General features: G+C 53.3%; 2 protein-coding genes and 1 long non-coding RNA gene across 5 annotated transcripts in view; 2 read left to right on the top strand and 1 right to left on the bottom strand.

Annotated features, from left to right (window-relative positions):
* Positions 1–278: 278 nt before the first annotated feature.
* Positions 279–19,444, top strand: part of LOC118909962 (ral-GDS-related protein-like) — a 61,377-nt gene continuing 42,211 nt past the window's right edge. Inside the window, exon 1 of the mRNA XM_057505183.1 lies at positions 279–429. Coding sequence (XP_057361166.1) covers positions 280–429 — 150 coding nt within the window. The 5' untranslated portion in view covers position 279. The remainder of the gene's footprint in view (positions 430–19,444) is intronic.
* On the bottom strand, positions 3,279–9,758 carry LOC118909961 (ral guanine nucleotide dissociation stimulator-like). 2 transcript variants are annotated; one of them, XM_057505184.1, is made up of 10 exons: positions 9,016–9,755; positions 8,631–8,797; positions 8,161–8,486; positions 7,217–7,432; positions 6,776–6,879; positions 6,270–6,336; positions 5,448–5,510; positions 3,984–4,105; positions 3,773–3,876; positions 3,279–3,416 (listed from the first exon to the last, which is right to left on the bottom strand). In XM_057505184.1, exons 1-9 carry the CDS (start codon positions 9,228–9,230, stop codon positions 3,792–3,794), a joined length of 1,365 nt encoding a protein of 454 aa, XP_057361167.1. In that variant the 5' UTR covers positions 9,231–9,755; the 3' UTR covers positions 3,279–3,416; positions 3,773–3,791. The 2 variants fall into 2 exon arrangements, with proteins under 2 accessions (XP_057361167.1, XP_057361168.1); XM_057505185.1 differs by lacking the exon at positions 5,448–5,510 and having other exon boundaries at positions 9,016–9,758.
* Positions 3,311–14,532, top strand: LOC130684429 (uncharacterized). 2 transcript variants are annotated; one of them, XR_008998710.1, is made up of 5 exons: positions 3,311–3,432; positions 4,001–4,186; positions 4,704–4,946; positions 5,341–5,532; positions 14,300–14,532. It is a non-coding gene; the product is annotated as an uncharacterized LOC130684429 (long non-coding RNA). The 2 variants fall into 2 exon arrangements; XR_008998709.1 differs by having other exon boundaries at positions 4,704–5,532.

Below are 19,444 nucleotides of genomic sequence, written 5' to 3'. Positions count from 1 at the left end.
GCCTCAGATCGCCTAATCGCGCTCGGTGGGCTCCCGTCGCAGCAGTCGTCCCTTCTCGGCTCTCCCGCGGCGGGCGGAGGGCGGCAGTCACCATGGCCGAAGCGCTCCTGGTGGTGGAGATCGACCCGGACTCTCGGGCCAGGTGGTGGACATCGCCGCTCGGGCCAGTCGAGCTCTGCCACCTCCAGCCGGTGCCGTCGGGCGGCGCGACCGAGAACCCCGACGCCGCCGCGGGCCTGCCTTTGGCCTCGGCGGCCGCTGAGGGCACCCGCGCAACGCATGGGGCAAACTGTCCCACACCGACCGCATCGCCAAGGCCGTCGAGAGCTCGGTCGAGAAGCGGCTCCCGCTGCCGCAGATCGGTGGAGGGTCCTGAGTGGGACCCACTTCAGGGATGAGGGCGACAGCGACCGCCCTGCGTGCTGGAAGGTAGGTGACCTCGGGGCGCGGGCGGACCCGGACGGGGCGCGGGGACCCCTGCCCCCGCCTGAGGTCGCGGTGGAGCTGGTGAGGTGGCGGCCGTGCAGGTGGCTCGGCGGGCAGCGCGTGGCCCGTGGGGCCGGGAAGCGGCCGACGCGGGTGAGGGGTTCGCCGGAGCCGCAGCTCCTCCGTCCGGGACCGGGTGGTGAGCGCGGCTGCTCTCGGCCCGTGGCGCGCGTCCTCCCGGCCTGGGTCCGCGCCGCCGACCTGCTACCGCCGCTCGGGCCGGGGCCGCCGGCTGAGGGGACGGGACGAGCCGCGCAGACAGGGAGGCCGGCGGGCGTTTTGCGTTGTGTGGATTTATCCGGCGGGGGCCTCGAGGGCGAGGGCCGGGCGGGCTGAAGTTCAAGGGTGACCCGCGGAGGGGTGGCGGGGAAGAGGCCGCCCCGGGGAAGCGCCTTTAAAATTAAAAAAAGTTTCATGAGTATTTCTCGTGTTTCTTACTTGGGAATGAAGTTTCTTTACTTGGGTCTGGGAACTGACAGTGCATTTTCTTGTATTTAAAAGTTCGTATCTTTGTGTCATTTCGGTTTGTAATCTGCAGCTGAGTAATTTATAACTAGCCACAGAGATTCCGAGACAGGGACCGTGGGTGTAGTCAGAGTAGCGTGAGGGCCTCTGGAAAAAGACCCCTACCAAAACTCCCTATTAAACAGTTAAGCAAAATCAGAGTCACGTTAATTCTCCAGAGTAAAATATCAAACTAGGAGTATAAGCATTCTTTAGTGAAGATTAGTTAAAACTAAGAAGCCAGGAGTAACCTGGCCTGGAATGTTTGAACATCCCCCAGATAAGAAAATACCTCAGCATGGCCCATGTCTTCACTGTGTCAATTAAATGAGGCTATTGTAAAATTTACTTTAGCCTGCTCAAAGGCCCAGTTTATCTTTAACTTTGCCCAGATGCTGCTTTTCCTCCTCCAGCCCCTAATCAAGTAATACGTAACCTGGGCGATTAATATGGCAAGTAAACCCAGTCACAGGCAACATAGTGAAAGGCAGGAAGGATCCCATCTTAAACATAAGATTGCATTTTAACACCCAGGAAGAAGTAAGATTCTTTGTTATTATTATTGTTAAGGTGTTATTGATACACACCGCTATGAAGGTTTCACATGAAAACCAATGTGGTGACTACATTCACCCATGTTATCGAGTCCCCCCCATACCCCTTTGCAGTCACTCTCCATCAGTGAAGTAAGATGCCACAGAGTCACTATTTGCCAAGAAGTAAGATTATTTATTTATTTACGTATTTTATTAAGGTATTGATATACACTCCTATGAAGGTTTCACGTGAAAATCAATGTGTTTACTACATTCACCCCTGTTATCGTGTCCCCCTCATACCCCATTGCAGTCACTGCCCATCGGTGTAGTAGGATGCCAGAGTCACTGTCTATCCCCAGGCTCCCCCACCACCATCTGTGCCAATCAAAATTCCCCTGAATCTCCTTCTCCCTCTCTCCCCACCGGCCCTCCCTCACCCCTCCCCTTTGGTAACCACCAGTCCTTTCTTGAAGTCTGAGTCTGTTGCTGTTTTGTTCCTTCAGTTTTCCTTCGTTGTTAGACTCCGCAAATGAGTGAAATCATTTGGTACTTGTCTTTCTTCGCCTGGCTTATTTCACTGGGAATAATATCCTTCAGTTCCATCCGTGTTGTTGCAAATCGTAGAATTTGTTTCTTTCTTATGGCTGAGTTGTATTCAATTGTGTATATGTACCACATCTTCTTTAGCCATTCATCTACTGATGGACACTTAAGTTGCTTCCATATCTTAGCTATCGTAAATAGTGCTGCAATAAACATAGGGGTGGGTATGTCTTTTTGAGTCCGAGAAATTACATTCTTGGGGTAAATTCCTAGGAGTGGAACACCCGGGTCAAATGGTGTTTCTATTTTTAGTTTTTTGAGGAACCTCCATATTGCTTTCCACAATGGTCGAATTAACTTAGATGCCAGCCAGCAGTGTAGGAGGGTTCCCCTTTCTCCACATCCTCGTGAACATTTGTTGTTCTTACTCTTTTCGATACTGGCCATCCAAACTGGTATGAGGTGATATCTCATTGTGGTTTTTATTTGCATATCCCTGATAATTAGTGATGTGGAGCATGTTTTCATGTGCCTGTTGGCCATCTGAATTTCTTCTTTGGAGAATTATCTGTTCCTATCCCATTTTTTTAATCGGGTTATTTGCTTTTTGGGTGTTGAGACTTGTGAGTTCTTTATATATTTTAGATGTTGACCCGTTGTCGAATGTGTCGTTAACAAATATATACTCCAATACTGAAGGATGCCTTTTTGTTCTGTCGATGGTGTCCTTTGCTGTACAGATGCTTTTAAGTTTGATGTAGTCCCATCGGTTCATTTTTGCTTTTGTTTCCCTTGCTCGAGGAGATGCATTCAGAAAAGAGGTGCTCATGCTGATATTCAGGGGATTTTTGCCTATGTTGTCTTCTAAGAGATCTATAGTTTCATGACTTACATTCAGGTCTTTGATCCATTTCGAGTTTACTTTTGTGTATGGGGATAGACAGTAATTCAGTTTCGTTCTCTTGCACGTAGCTGTCCAATTTGCGGACACCAGCTGTTGAAGAAGCTGTCATTTCCCCATTGTGTGTCCATGGGTGCTTTATCATATATTAATTGACCATATATATACTTGGATGTATATCTGGGCTCTCCAGTCTGTTCCATTGGCTGCAGCTACGTACGGGTCCTTGAGCCTGCAGCAGCAGCCTGGGAAGCTGCCCAAGTCTGGTGATGGAAGAGGTGCAAGAGCATCTGCCTCAGATGAGGCTCAGGATGAGCACTGGGAGGAAGAGGAGCAGCAAGCAGACCAGGGTCCTGGGGCGCCGGGTGCCTCCTGTCCAAAGGGGAAGCTCTCCTCCGCACGCAGCCAGGGTACCAGCTGGGTCGTGGGCCCGATGACAGCAGCTACAGGGCCAAGCAGGTGAACAGAAGAGGCAGGTTATCCCAGGTTCCCCCCGTTATCCTGCTTCCACCCTGTCCTCGCTACCCTCTGTGCTCCTGGCCCTGTGCAGAGGGTCCTGTCAATCACCTGGGGTCCCTGTCACGGGGAGGCTCATGAGCATCACCCACTCACAGAGGAGGAAACTGGGTCCCAGAGAGGGAGGGGAATCACCCTTGAGCCTGACAGGACTGTTCGGCAGGGGAGCAGAATCCCAGCCCAACCTGTCTTTAGTACTCCCCCACACCCAGCATGGCCCGAAGCTTCCCTGAGGCTGGGGAGCAGCCCACCCCTTGCCAGTGGCCCCAGGCCAGAAACTTACCTGGCTCTGGCCACTAAGTTTAAATGTTGCGGGACCTGAAGAACAAGAGTCCCTTTCTTCCGGCCCTCTGGCCTGGGGGCTCCAGCTGGCAGGACAGGGTGTAGCTGCAGGACAGAGGGGCACCTGTGAGTCCCTGGAGCCACATGTCCGGGGCCCTTCTCCCAGAGCCTGCCAGCAGCTGGGACCCACACGTGACTCCTGCCATCCTCACCTCTCTTCCTCATCCAGGGGCTCCACAGCCTGGAAGAAGGCTCTGAAGTGCTCCTCGGGTTCTAGGTGACGCGTCATGGCCACGTACTTGTCTATGAGCCTCTCACGTATGATGGTACTTTCCTGATGCAGAGGAAGGACAGGATGCACACAAGGAGGGGCGTGAGGAGCTGAGCACTGGGATGGTTCCTTATCTTTGCTCAGGTGGGAACCCGCCTTCCCTCCAATGCTGTCCAGCCCTGTCTGTTCCCACTGTTGGGTCTCTAGCTCCTCCTCCAGGAAGGCTGTCTTGATGCCACCCCCATCCCCCACCCGACAAAGCCTTGAATGTCCTCAGCTCTGGGTGTGCTAACTTTCTCAAGACATGTCAGACCCAGGGTTTGGGCCGGACAGGGTCCTGCCCAGGGGCTCTGCACCCCACCTCACTTTCTGTGGCGGGGTGTTACAGTAGCTCAACTCTGTCTTTCTCATCCCATCACCCTGGAAGGCACCAAGGCAGCCAAAGTGCATCAGAAACAGCCCCCTGCACCCAGAACGAGGCCCAAACCTCCCCACCCTTTCTCAAGTTGGAGGACCACTGGGGCCCTCCAGGCGGCAGGCCTCCCAGAAACAGCACCCAGACCTAGGCCAGGATCTGGGGTACTGAGGAGGAGGGACTGGACTGGGGAGCTGAGGCCAAGCTTCCCATGCAACTCTCTCTGATGACTCTCTCTGGTGACAGGGAGACTGAGGCCTCAGGCAGGAAGGCACGGGCAGCCCCCCTCCTGTGCTTCCTGCCTTGAAGGAGCAACATCCCTCCCCGTGGGCAGGGCCTGAGGGAGAGGCCATCCTGCTCAGAGGCTGCAGCCTGTAGACCTCAGCCCCACCTGCCCTGGGGCCAGGACCGGGGCTTAAGCTGGGGAGTCCTTCTGGCTGCCCTCTCCAAGGAGCCCAGCCCCTGGAGTGGAGGGGAGACTCCCAAGAGGTGGGTGGCCTGGTGCTGAGAGCTCCGGCTCACTAGGGTCTCTGTCCTCTTCAAAGCTCACCATCCTGCACACCCTGTGCCCCTCTGCGCTCACTCCCATCATTATGTTCCAGGGGTTTGTCTAGGACCGGCAGGCCAGCCTTGAACAATCCGAAGAAGGGGACCATGCTGTGCCACTGGGGTGGGGAGGTGCCCCGTCTACCTGAGGGGAGCCCATAGAGCCTCTCCTGAACTCCTCACTCGCAGCCCCTAGCTCCCCTTAGACCACCATGTGCTTCCTCCCACGCCCTCCCTTCGCCCTGCTCTCCCTTCCTGTCCCTCCCAGGGCTGGCTTTTGGCCAATCCCAAGACCTGTGGTCCCTGCACCCATCCTCCAACTTCTCTCTGTACGCAGCTACTCTCCCTCCTGGTCACCCCAGTCCTGGCAGTTCAGGGCTGCTGGCACCAGCAGCAAGTGCAGGGTCTCCCCCACTGCCATGACTCTGGCCAGGCCACTCTCACCTCCTGCCTATCCTCGGATCCCTGGAGGAAACGATGCTGTTGCGTCACCATGGAGGTCGCCTCCTGCAAGGTCCAGGACACTCAGGTGTGTTCATGCTCCCCTCCCACTTGGCTTCCCACAAATCAGACCTTGGTTGGTGGGTGCCTCGCCCGAGTCCCCTGGTACTATGCTGTCCCCACCCTCAACAAGCTCTTAGCTGAGGGCGATCGCGGCTCCAGCACACACTCATCCTCATGGGTGTCCTTGGGCCACCGCCGGCCGCCCTGGGAGGCTTCCTCACCTGCAGAGTGTCAGGGGAGTTCCCTCTGCCTCCCAGGGTGCCCTGAGCACTCACTGTCACCTGGCTATTACCACAGCTCCCCTCACACGACCAGGTGGGATGGGCACAAAGCTGAAGGCCATCTTGTGCTCCCTGGACCCTGCTCACCTGGGAGGTCCGCACCCCAGGGTGACAACCCTCCGTGACCAGATGAGGAGCCTGAGGCCTCAGAGGGGCAGTGATGGGCTCAGGAGGCCCTGGGGAGGGGCTGACCTTGCTCAGCCATAGGCCCCACCCCTGCTGCCAGCCCAGTGCCAGCCCCAGCCCCAGCCCTCACCAGGAGCCTGTCCTCTGGGTCCTCACTGGATGTCAGACCCCTAGTCAAGTGGAGCCAGGGAGGGAGACAAACAGGACACCTTGGGGGCCAGGCGGAGCCTACTTCTCCCATCAGCTGTCCCCTCTCACCATGCACACCTCGAGTCAGCACCCAAGGTTGGGCCACAGCACGGCAGAGGGCTTGCCCCAAGGATCCCCTCCCTCCAGACCTCTAGCCTCCATTTACCTTGAGGAGCCACTTCTGGTTGAGCCACTTCTCTTTGATAAGCCTTTTGTGTATCCTGGAGCTCTTCCTAAGGGGAGGAGAGAGGAGGGAGACATGTGGCCAACAGGTGGAGGCTTTGGGGGTGTTGGACCCCTTTTCCAGTAGCCTGCATGAGGCTTTCCACCATGGCTCTTAGCCCTGGGGAATCTGAGGCCTGCAGTTCTCCTGGGGGCGGATCTGCTTTGGGACAGGTGGCTGTCCTTGGGGCAGAGACCTCCTGCTGCAGAACACATGCTGCACATCTCCCATTGGCTTCAACCCACACCTGATGAAGAAACCCGATTCCTGAGGGGGAACCGCTGGCCTAACCCACGGGGGCTCTGAGAGCCCGCCATCCTGTAAGCCCCTGTCCCCAGGGTCTGCCGCCTCCCAGGAGGCTCCCAGCCGACTGAGGGGACACTGCCAGACCTAGGGGTGGTGTCTCAGGTCCACTCAGGTGACCTGGTCCCAGTGACAGGACTACCTACCAGGAAACACGTCCCCAGGTGCATTGCAGACGACTGATGGCAGGGCTCTGCAGGGCCAAGAGAATGGCGTGGAGGGACGCAAAATTCTCGAGGTCCAGACACTCCTGTGAGGGAAGACAGAGCTGAGAACGTGGCCTGCTTCTGCGCTTCTGTCCCCCTATGAACTCCTGCCCTTAGGGAGACAGACACCCAGGGAGCCCAGCACACCCAGGACCTGTTGAGCAGCCCTCCTGGGTGGAGGACTGTATCTCAACCCAAGGAAGGGGCCAGGGATGGCTGTCCCACCCCCGGGGCCTGCGAGTCCAGGTCATCATGCTCCTGGCAGGAGGGGCCCAGGGACCGGGCAGGGTCAGACTGTAGGACTCCATCCTGAGAGTTGGCCAAGGAGGGGAGCAGGTCCCAAGATGCAGGATGGACCCTGGGGGCTGTCCCACGGCACACCTTGGCCACCTGGATCCAGAACTCTACCACTCGGGCCCTGTCCCGCGCCGTCATGCCTGGGGCCCTGAGGCAGGAGCAGATGACCACGTTGGCTACGTCATTGAATTCTTTTATGATCTTATTGACGGCGGGGGCCAGGTGCTCAACGTTTCCGTTGTATGACTGGCTCCTGCAGCGGGTCTTGCGGTCGGCCACTGCCACCTTGGTGAACAGTTCCTGGGGATGGCAAAGGGGGGTCGTTTAGCTGTGTCCACGGTGCCCCTGGGCCCAGGCGGTTACCAGTCAGAGCTGGAGCCCAGGCCACTGAGGATGTGGTGTGAGCCTTATGGCAGTCCAGGCTTCGGACTCCATCCACTGAGGCACCCAGGAATGGATGCACTGGACCCCACAGTGGTGGGGAACAGAGAGAGGGGCTCACTGAGAACAGGCATCCTCCCTCACCTCCTCCCTGCAGCACAAGGCAGCTCAGGCCTGCACGTCCTGGGGCATCTGCCTCCCTTTCTGTCACCCTGTGGATCCCGCTACCCACTCAGGTGCAGTTACCCCCAAAACAACTCCAACCGAGCCTTTGTTGTTGTCTGTCAGGTACATGGCAGGGGCCTCTGAAGTGTGGAGGCTGTGGAGGCCTGGCAGTCCAACGGCCTGAGGACCTAAGGCCCTGGCAGCACCTCTCTGAGCACCCCTCTACTAAACTGCCCCTCCCACCCCAGCCAGGCCCTGCCCACCTTCCCTCTGCTTTCTCATTGGTGTGCAAGGATCCCTAAGTGCCAGCCCTACTGTCCCTGTGGTCAGTGAAGGCTTGGGGGTGAGGAGAGTTTCTCAGGGCACATGGTGGGAAGGTGGCACATCGGCCCAGATCACAGGAGTGCACATCGGAACAGCAGGTCTGGGGCAGCCCATGCCACAGAGAAGGCCCACCCCAACTTCGATCCCGCTCCACTCACTGCATACATCAGAGTCAGCTGCTCGGCCACCAGACGGGGGGGGAATGCCGGGAGGATGGACTCTGGAGCTGGCTCTGGCTTTGCCAGGCCCGGTGCCATTCCAGCAGGTGCCCTGGGCCCCGTGCCCGAGGGCTCATGGGGCTCAAGCTCAGGGCTCAGCGTTGGGGCTGAGGGCGCTGCTGGGATGTCCTCTGGCTCTGCAGGGGCTGAAGCAGGTGACACCGGCCGTAGCTCCAGCACAGGGGTCTCAGGGAGCTCCTGAACTGGCTCTAGCCATGAAGCCGGCCCTCCCTGTGTCTCTGGAGCCAGCTGCGTCTGCCGTGGTTCTGGAGCAGGGAGGACACAGAGAAAGGGTCACCCCGGGGCTGATTCCCCTGCACCTTACAATGACAGAAAAGCCCTCACTGTGTTGAAGGCAACCCCGGTTCGGGAAGCCCACCCTAGACGGTTCCCTGGCTGCAGCCCCTCACCTTCCAGCTCTGCCACAGTGGGCCCCAGGTGCTTCTTCTCGACCAAGTGGTGGAGGGCTTGGCCCTCTGGGATGGATGAAAGCTGGCTGCCATGGAGGATGCTGGTCACATCATCGGGCTCCCAGGCATGGCGCCTAGCCGGTCTCATCCCAGGGCTGGGGGAAGGCCTGGGGGTGGAAGAGTGAGAAGCCTGGTCTTCCCAGCCACACTGCCCTCCCGGCCCACCCTTGTGTGGGCCTGGCCACTGTGCATTCCCCTGCCTGTCCAAGCAACTGCTCCTCCCCCTTCCTGACCCTGCGTGTCCTGGGACCCCATCCTTTCCCATCCTCCCAAATAGGAAGTCCCCAGTCATCAGCCCGCCTGTGGGAATCCAAAGATTGGTCACCTGCTGGGTTCTGAAGGCTCATGGGGCTCCACCTCGGGGCCCGAGACCACTCCCGGTATGTCCCAGATGCTCGCCGCACAGGGGCTGGTGGGCTCTGGACCTGGCGCTGGCTCTGCCAGGCCCGGTGCCATTCCAGCAGGTGCTCCGGGCCCCAGGGCTGAAGCAGGTGACACCGGCTGTAGCTCCAGCACAGGGGTCTCTCGTGCTGTCCTCATTCTCCATTTCTTATTTCCACGGAGAGTTGACTCCTCTTCATGCTGAAGGGGGCAGGGGGCCTATCGTCAGCGGGAAACCCGGGAACCACCAGGACGAGGGAGGTTTGCAACTCACCCGAGAGTCCCCAGCCCTCTGGGGTGTGATCAAGGAGAGGGAAGGGGTGCCCCCAGGGAATGAGGTTCCAGGCCCTCTGGAGTGGGACTGTCGACCACTCTCGTGGGGAAGCCCTGGGAGGGCCCTGGCAGGTTGCCAGGTTTGGAACGGGGTCCTGGGTGTAGACAGCCTGCCCCAGGTCTAGGGAGATGGAGGAGGTGAATCCATCCACCAGCTCCTCCACGCTCCCCAGGGTGGAGCTCCGAGAAGCTAGTGCCTAGTAGCTTGGGAGGTGCCACCCGGGGCTGCCTGGACCTCCCCTCAGGGAAATGTGGGCCTCATTCCCTGCCCCTGACATCAGGCACACAGGGCCATGTGCATAGGACTCGTCCCTGAGGGAAGGAGAGGACACCCCCTGGGCTCAGGACTAACACGTGGGTGGAAGTACCTGGTCCCAACACTCACCTCCACGTCCTGAATGATGAGAGCAGAGGTGTGACACTGACTGCCCCACCAGGGGGCCACCACCTCACAACATGCTGCCACCCAGGAGTGGCGCCCCTCCTCCCCAGCCTTCAGTCCTGCCCATACCCCACACCCACCACACACACACACACAGAAGGGGCCGGGGGGAAGGTCATCCCGGGATGGGTCACACTTGGGGCCTGGCCCTGGAGTGGCCCGCTCTGGGCTGCCCTGTGTTACCTCGGGGTTCCTTGGCCAACACGGACAGAGGCGTTGGAGGTGGTCTCTGAGCCAACGCCCACAGCGAGCAGGAAGACCGTCCCTGTTTGCTTCCCTAACTTCCATGCCTTCAGAAGGCTGTGCACAACAAGACCGTATGTTGCTCTGTCGAGCGTCTCTGGTCAAGTGAGCAGGACTGGGGTCTGTGACCAGGAACTGGGCACCAGGTCACAATTCAGGTTCTACTGGGCGTGTCACCAGCGACATCACTTCCTGAAGGTTCCATTTCGTGGGTCCCTCCCTGCATTCAGACTCATCCACATGCCCCTCTGGGCTGCCGACCCACCGCCCATCCTCCTGGACCCCTTGCCGTGCATGACTACACAGATCTCCACCAGAGCCCTCCCCTCGCTCTTTGGCAATGTCCTTAGGGTCCCAGCTCTGAGGAGACAGATGAGCTCAGACCTCTTTTTCTCACCAGTTCCCTGTCCTGCTGAACCCACAGTGCCTCCCAGGAGCTACCCAATGTCCCAACCTGCACAGGCAGGGTCATGCCAGACATTTCTCCCTAGGGACATCCTCAGGGATATATGGATGACACCTCCAACTCCTCCTGGGAGCTGGTGTCATGTGTGTCTGCACACAGGCTCAGAGATGGAACAATGCCAACCAGGCTTGGCATGGGGCGTGGAACACCATGCAAGTCAGGCCCGGGTTCGGGCCATGAGATCTTGAGCAAGTCATCCCCCCTCTAGGCCATTTTCAGGTGTGCACCTTGAAGGGGTGGCAATGACAGGAGACCCGGGTGTTGTCATCTACTCCCAAGGCATCCACCTTGCAGAGGTCTCCGTTCTATGAGGACCATACCCGAGGGCCTCCCGTTGACATATGTGGTGGGCAGCCTTGTATGGTGAACCCAGTAATCCCTCCTAGGAAGCACATACCCTGCTACCACTGCGTGGTGTGAACAGCACAGCCAAGGGGATGTGCTGTCACAGCCACATTGCATGAAAAGCAGTCACTTCCCCACTTTTCATGCTTTCTGTACAAAAGGGTCCTGACACTGCCCAGGGCAGTGAGCTTGGTAGCCCATATCAGTGTGTATGTGTCACGGCTTCTACGCACATATTCTATTTTTCAGACATAAGGCAGTGGGGTTTGGATGCAGCAAGAAAATGGATACGTTCATCCATTTTGTTCACGGTGTGACATATTTACGGAACAAATGTCATGGTTAAGATCACAGAATAGGGAGCTACTAGCTCATTTTCAACATCCAGCTTTAACCACTTGGTAGGCATTTGACTGCGGGCAAGTCACCGACCTTGGTAGCACAGTTTCTCCACCTGTCCCTTGGCCGTCATCGTAGGATCTTGATTATGTGAGGTCACAGAGAGCATTGAAGGCGTTACCCTGGGAAGAAGGCTTGGAAGGCCTGGCACATCACAAGTGCTTCATCTAGTTAGTATAAATCTATTGTTACATTCCTCTAACCTGTCTGTAAGCTCCAGAGGGCACAGAGCTAAGGGAGTCAATGCAGAATTTCCAGAACCTCCCACCTAGCCTTAGTCCATTTACAGATCAGTGGTTGTAACTAGTGCAGGGCCTTGCAACCTCCGGGATAAGGGGTGGAAAGGAAATGGCCATTCTCTCCTTCCGTCCATTCCTGGTATGAACTGGTCTGGCATCTGCCAAGCACCAAGGACCCACTCACGGAGTTCCTGCTAGAAGGGGTGGGTAGGGGAAGGGGAGCACCATCCGCGGCTGGACTAGATGGGTGGTGCTGAGCCTGGCTAGCGACTGTAAGAGATAAAAGCCTTTCTCCCTTCCTGCCCTTTCCCTTGACTGATTTCGGTTTTGCAGTCTCATAGGGTGACTTGCCCTAGCCTGGGAATATCTTTCCCTCCAAGGCTATATCTGGCATAGTTGGCAGGATCTGGTGAACCTGAAATCGGTCCTCATGGTTCCCTGTTGGTGCAGACTGCTTGTTTAGATGGTGTGGAGATACTCAGTCCCCTAGAGGTGGTGGGGATACATCTGGGGACCCCCCTAGGGGTGGCAGGGATTCACCAGGGGATTCCCCTGTTTATGGCGAGGCTTCACCTGGAGATCCCACACTGGGGATGGTGTCTGCGGGAAAGTGCCTCCTGGAGGAGTGGGCCTCTCCCCAGGAACTGGGAAAAATGGGGGCACTGGAGTCAGCCCCGTGTAAAATCAGGGACTCGGGAACTGAGTGGCCATGAGGTGGCAGGAAAAGTTGGGTGGTTGCTTCTTGCAGCGTTAGAAAGGGTTGCTAATGAGAGAAATGTCCTCCAGTGGCAAGCGTCCAGGAAGACGAGTTGTGGGGTGGTCTGAGAAGGGAAAGAAAACAGGTCCCACTGCTGAGACACACTGGTGGCACAAGACGGGACAGCACAAAAACGGGAGGTAGATAGCCCATGGGGGTGGTGAAGGAAGGGGTGGTGCCTTCAGCCCTGGAGACAGCAGAGGAGATGGCAGGGTAGAGAGGTGCAGGGGACAATGGCGGGGTGGGGCCTAGGACAGAGCTGTTGCTGAGCCTGCTGCCTGAGGTACCAACCCTCCCATATTGAAGGCCTGCCCGATTTGTTACACAAATAAAGATGCAGGAACTGCGGGTTCCTCGCTGAGTGGAGCAGACCCCACCCCACTGCCGAGCACTCCACGCTCCGCGACTATACCCAGGCCGAGCTGGAGCCTCTGCGTACATGGCTTTTGCATCTTTGGGGTTTAGGAGTAGAGGGCATTGTTCCGTCTGGGTCAGAAATGAATAAAGTGGCTTCCCTGATGACTCACCCATCTCTCTGGCAGAGGATACAAAATGCCTGTGAGCACCAGGGAATGATGTACTTTTGGATTGCCTGACTGCAGCCCTAAGGGCAGTTTGGCCTAATCAGGTTGAGTTGCCATATATCCCTGCTAGTTGGAAAACATGTGCAGCACTCCAGCAGGTGCTGGGGAGCTGGGCATGGAAAGTGTCAGCTGTTATGTGGACCGACAGGGCCCCTGTGAGGAGTTGTTCACCACGGGGATGAGGAATCTGGTGCTCCATACAGCTCCTCCATCCTTCTCTGGGTCCCTAGTGTCTGTTCTTGCTCCTCCACATAGGAAAACCCGTAAGTGAGGTCACTCCTGCTTCTCAGATCTGGGGAAGGCTGAAATCAGAAGAGCTCAGAAGGAAGTATGCTCTGCGGCTGAAAGAAGAGGTTTACAGGGCCCTGTGAAGGTCTCGAGGACCCAGATTTTGGGTTGATTTGATAAAGGCGGGGGCAGTGAAAGAAACTCCATGGAGAGCCTAGTAGAATCTTCCTAGAACTGTGGCACCTATTAAAGCCAAAGCAGCGGTCCAAGCCGCTGAGGTACAAGACACGGAAGCCAGAGGCAAAGCCTGTCCTCTGGCCCATGTGCCTGCAGGACTTCCAGGGTCCTTGACTCCACAGGAGGGTGATTGGGGATTGCGGTTTGACTGGGGGAGGATGTCAAGGCCTCCACCTTGTGGGCGTGGTGAGGACTGGAGGCCACATGACATATACAGTTAGCAATTCACTGGTCCCCAGTGAATGTACAATGTGTTCTGGCACTGGTGGAGTCCGGAGCTGAATGTTCTCTGATTTATGGTAACCCTGAGTGGCTTCCTGGGACCCCCACTGTGATAGATGCTATGGGAGTAAGGCAGTTAGAGTGAAGAAAGCCCAAAATACATTGGGAATGGGGCATTTACCCCCAAAGCAGTACGCTGTGTATATTTCTCCAATCCCTGAATATATTTAGGGTTGGATACCCTGCAGGGCCTGTGGTTACAGACCACTGCAGGTGAGTTCCGACTGAGGATTTGTGTGGTAAAGGCAGCTCGGAGGGGACGTGCTAAGCACTCGCCCATAGCTCTGTCTGTACCTCGGCAAGTGAGAAATACTAAGCAGTATGTATTGCCAGGGGGCACAAAGAAATCGGAGAAACTCTACAGGACCTGGAGACGGTGGGCATCCTAAAGTGCGCTCATAGTCCTTTTACTTCCCCGGTGTGACACATCATGTTGAGGGCCTTGCTAATGCTTTCTTCTCTATTGACGTAACACAGGAGAGCCAGGAACAGTTTGCCTTCATGTGGGAAGGGTGGCCGAGGATGTTCGCTGTCTATCTGCAGGGACACCCCTGCAGTTCCAACATATGTCACGGACTTGTAGCCCAGGAGTTGGCAGCATGGGAGAAACTGCCAACAGTGCACCTGTATCATCATATTGATGACATTATGCTCACATCTGATTCTCTTCCAGATCTACAAGGTGCAGCACCCGGAGTGCTGCAGCATCTACAGGAGAAAGGATGACAGGAGGGACAGAAGTTGGGGCCAGCTATCACTTTCTGCCTGGCCTCCTGGTTGGCTGCTGGTGGCAGAGGGATCTGTGATGTAAGCCCGGGGAGAGGAAATCCCAGGGCAAAATACCTTTAACAACAGAAATCAGTCAAAGGAAGAAATAAAGTTTAAAATTCATTTATTGCTTATAAACTGAAGTCTGTGGCCTTCTCTCTTTCCTGCTCCAGCAGAAGCAAAAGCAGCCCTCCCCGTCTCCTCTCAGGTACAGCCCATAAGCCCTCCATTGCCCAGGTGATTACCCATTGGTATGGAGATGAACTTCTCCCCACCCCTGAGGAATGATACAAATGCACTAAAGCCATACTTCTTTCCACCTCTGATTGTCTATTGATATGGAGATGTACCAAAACCAGGTGAGATATCCTGGAAATATTACAATTTTACCCACTCATGAGCACTGGTGGAAGATTCCATAAAGGTCCAGGCAGAGATGGCCTGCGAGCAGATGAAAATGTAGAGTCAAAGGAGGGCTATCTGGAAATAAGTGGAAGAATCTAAGAAGGGAGGGACTTGGTTGCACAAAGACTACACCAGGCAGTAATCATAGAGATATTCTGAGGCCTTAAGGGGAGGCCAGAAGAGGAGACCAGAGCTGCCTATTCTGGCCCCAGAGGGGAGTTGGGGCTAAGCGGCAGCTGTGGAGCTGGATTTCAGTCAACCTGAGTAGCTTTTCCTACAGCTGGAACTGGGGGGGAAATGGAAAGTCCAGGGACAAGGGGCGTTGACTCATGGCGTCAGGAAGGGGAGTTCCCTTCCAGGCAAAACGCACCCCTTACGGCCCCAGCAAAGCTGCTTTCCTTTCCTGCCCCAACCCTCCCTTTATCAGAACCCCCACCTTCCAGGCAGCTGGCTAAGCAACCCATTAAGGCCAGCTTCCTAACTCATCAGTGAAACCTTCTGTTCCATGGGTTCTTGTTCATGGAGTCAAAGAATGAACTTGGCCCCAAAGAAACACTCAGAGTAGGAGAGCAAGGGAGAGGCTTTTATTTAGAGATTAAGCTTGAGGACAGAGCTGGTTCACGCTGGGAGGGGACAAGAGAGTCCAGGGTGGTGCATTTTGTAGGGGATTTATAGGCGGTTGAGAGACAAAGGGCTAGGGATGCAGACCTGCTAAGTGGTCCCAAAATGTTTATCTTTGAGGAGACACTAGTTTCTTATCAGTCTTCTGCCAAATTAGCTTAACACAGGAAATTTACTGCTCTGATTCTCTCAGGATAGCAGCTTCTTGGTCTCGAGCATATCATCCAAGACTGCCTGCTCTCCTTTCAAGGTGGGTGAGTTATCGTCTGTCTGTTAAAGAGTATATTAAGAAACTTCCTTTTAACATCTTGGGTTTTAAAATGCAATCTTATATTTAAGATGGAATCCTTCTTGTTTTAACTACATGAATGACTGGGCTTGTTTGCTGAAATCAGTTGCCCAGGTTGCAAATTATTTCATTAGGGCTGGAGGAGGAAAAGCAGCATCTGAGTAAAGTTAAAAACATAAGCTGGGTCTTTCAGCAGGCTCAAGTAAATCTCACCATAGTATGACTTGACTGACACAATGAAGACTTGGGCTATGCTGAGGTATTTTCTTATCTGGGGGATATTCAAACATTCTAGGCCAAGTTACTCCTGGCTTTTTAATTTTAACTCATTTCACTGAAGAATGCCTATATTCTGTTAGATATTTTTACCTTAAAGAATTAATTTGACTGGTTTTGCTTAATGTTTAACATTCGTAGGGATTTCTTTGCACATTGTTACATTGTTCTGACTGTGATTAACCTGCTTTGCTTTTTTACCAGAGGCCCTCACCCTCCTCTATCTAAAGCCACAGCCCCTGCCTGTCTTACTTCCATCCCAAGTATTTGCAGAGATGAGGCAGAATTCGTTCATTTGAACAAATCCTCTTGGTGACAGTTGCACAGGGAAAATTTCCACTTTGCATACCACTCCCCACCCACCAGGCCTGCTCTGGAGGGTAATTTAGTAGGAAGAGGCCCTGGCCCACAGAAGCAAGCAGCTGTCACCCAGCGCCCAGCAGGGCATGTGCACCGGTTGGCTTCTAAAAGGACATGGGGACTGTGCCAGTTGAATTGTTGAAGAAAATTCCTCTAGATTTCCACTTCACACAGATCACTCACATTCCACTGGACTCCAGTTGAGACGGGGACCAGTAGGTTGAGGGCCTCCAGAAAAAAATAAAGCAAGGTAAGCACAGAAAAATGTAACAATGTTCAATGAAACTCCTACCAAAACAATTTGCAACCAGCAGCGATACAGCAAGCAAGCCCAGTAATAAACAAGTAGTAAAAACAGGAAGGATTCCACCTTACAGATAAGATTGCATTTAAAATTAGTAAAAAAAAAAAGTAAGTTTCTTAACATACTGTTTAACAAACGATAACTCAGCCCAGCAAAGCAGGCAGTTTTGACTGACTGGTTCCCACATCAGGGAATCTGCTCTCCTGGGAGGAGGAAATCAGCGCAGTAAATGTCTTGTAAATAACGAGAAGACTGTTAAGAAACTTAATGTTCATCATTCAGACTATGAATAATTGACCGCGAGCATGTGAAAAATATGGCCTTAAAGAAGGCATGGGTGCAGATGTGTAGAAAGGCTAAATGTGGCTGATTAATGCCAGTGGTAACTATTATTAGGCTGAGTTGGCTTGAAGTTGATAAAGCTACAGTTCTTTTATGTCGTTTTGGGTAAAGGGCGCAAATAGCTGTAAACAGAGTTGAGGTGGCTCCTAAACAAAGTTTTGTTTGAATTTTTTTATTGTTTTCTATTAGAGGGTAAAATCGGATTAAAAGAAATACCCCTGCAACAACTATTGTGCTAGAGTGAAACAGTGCTCATACTGGGGTTGGCCCTTCTATAGCAGAAGGAAGTCAGGGATGTAGGCCAAATTGTGCAGATTTTCCAGCTGCAGCTAGTAATAGTCCTATTAGAGGAATGTTTGTGTTTTCAGAATTAAGAATAAAATTTGTTGAAATTCTCATGAGTTTAGGTTGGAAAGAAATGCTGTAGATACAAGAAATCCAATGTCTCCAATACAATTGTGTAAGATTGCCTGTGTGGCAGCAGTATTTGCATCTGTCCACCCATATCACCAGCCAATGAGTAGGAAGGATATGACTCCAACTCCTTCTCAACCAATAAAAAGTTGGAATAGATCGTTGGCAGTGGTTAGAATTATTACTGATTAAGAAATGTAATATAGATATTTAAAGAATCGGTTAATATAAGGGTCTGACTCTATGTACCATAAGGAGAATTCTATGATGGATCATGTGACAAACAGTGCTACTGGGATAAGTGTCATAGAAAATAATTAATTTAAAGCTTATTGATATTTCTGTGGTTTGAATTGTTATCCAGTGTGGGTAAATTGGGTAAAATTGAAACATTTCCAGAGTATCTCGCCTGGCTTTAGTACATCTGCATATCTACAGTAGTTCAGAGGTGGAAAGAAGTCTGGCTTCAGTGCATTTGCAGCTTTCTTCAGGGGTGGAGAAGTTCATCGCCGTATCAATGGGTAGTTACCTGGGCAATGGGGGGTTTATCTGTACCTGAGAGGTGACGGGGAGGGCCGGTTTTGCTGCTGCTTGAGCAGGAGAGATGGGCCAGACTGCAGTTTTTGAACAATAAACGGGTTTTAAACTTTATTTCTCCCTTTGACTGATTTCCGTTTTTAGAGGTATTTTTCCCTGGGATTTCCTTTCCCCAGAGTAACACCCAGTGTCAGTTAGAAGTGACTGTTTCTTCGTTTGAGTAAATGAATGCTATTGCAGGGATTATGCTAATAGCAAAAGGAAATGCAACTGTATTTTTTACATATGAAGGGTAGTTTTTGTTTACGTACATACTGGTAGGACAAATTAAGATTAGCACAACTAATAGTGTTAGTGTTACAAGTGTGAGAAACACACTCACTGGTCCAAATTCACTGAGTGGACACGGAGACGAAGAGAACAGCGGAGCGAGGCTTTAATGACAGTCTTGCAAGATCCGGTGTCTGGTGAGGAGGCACGCCTGGGGAGTTTGGCACCAGTAATTTATCTCCTAGAGTGCAAGTCCCTCCCCTGGTTCCTCACTGGCTGAGTACTACAGGGATCACATTCTTTCCTGACGTCCGTAAGCCAGCTATATCTTTCCCTTACATTTGTCTTTAATTTTATTGGTAAGTTGAAAAAACTCAAAAACTCAAACAGGTAGAGCCAGGCCCTTACCAGTTCCTCCCCCACCCCCTCAGCCTGAGCATCTTCCACCATGTGGCTCTTTGTTAATACCTTACTGTTAAAATGTTTAAACATCCTGGTGGGAAGAAATTGAAAGGGTATCTTGCCGCGACCCTCCTTACCCAGAACGACTCAGGAGACACGGGCCCACGCAAGAGACTTCATTATCTGAAAGAGAGAGTGGCTGCCCCAGAGGGGGGTGGGGAGAGGGAGCAGCAGAGAGAGCAGTGGGACACAGAGCAGAGAGAGAGAGGGAGACAGAGCAGGGAGAAAAGAGAGACAGACAAAAAAGAGAGAGAGGGCAGCAGCGAGGTGCCTTTTATTGTGGCGGATCCCCTTGCCTGTTGCTTTGGGGGAGGGTCGGGATGTTTAGACATAAGGCAGGGTAAGCTCAGGCATAATTCTCACTGGCTTATGTGCTTGGAACCATGGGGTAAATGGAGGATAAACTACTATATTCATACATAAATCACATTTAGGTTTTATGCTCTTTCCTAATATAAGTGAAGACCATACTAGGATAATTATTACTTTTATTTGGTGTTGCACCAATTTTTTGATTCCTTAGACCAATAGATAACTACCATCCTATTAAAGGTTTGAAAAAGCCATATGTTTACATATGGGAGCATGAATTAGCAGTTCTTGCATGCTTTTTAGGTAAATAAGAAGTCAGAGTCGTGTATTATCAGATTCACAACCTGATGTTTTTGTTAAACTATATTTGCCATAAAGTAAGCCTAGGATAATTTTGGGGTTAATAGATAGTATTATGAGGGGCAGTATGTGTAGCACTATTGAGAGTATTCTCTCAC

Source organism: Manis pentadactyla, chromosome 7 (assembly GCF_030020395.1).
Source record: "Manis pentadactyla isolate mManPen7 chromosome 7, mManPen7.hap1, whole genome shotgun sequence".
NCBI lineage: Eukaryota > Metazoa > Chordata > Mammalia > Pholidota > Manidae > Manis > Manis pentadactyla.
Note: the sequence above shows the minus strand (reverse complement) of the source record. Positions and strands in the feature narration are given on the sequence as shown.

What these genes read in the sequence shown, in the direction of transcription:
- LOC118909961 (XM_057505184.1), bottom strand. Translation starts at nt 9,230, where the DNA reads ATGAGGACAGCACGAGAGACCCCTGTGCTGGAGCTACAGCCGGTGTCA. An exon ending in AGCTGACTCTGATGTATGCA is followed by an intron (nt 7,433 to 8,160) that starts GTGAGTGGAGCG and finishes TGCCATCCCCAG; the next exon opens with GAACTGTTCACCAAGGTGGC. An exon ending in CCCCTGGATGAGGAAGAGAG is followed by an intron (nt 3,877 to 3,983) that starts GTGAGGATGGCA and finishes TCTGTCCTGCAG; the next exon opens with CTACACCCTGTCCTGCCAGC.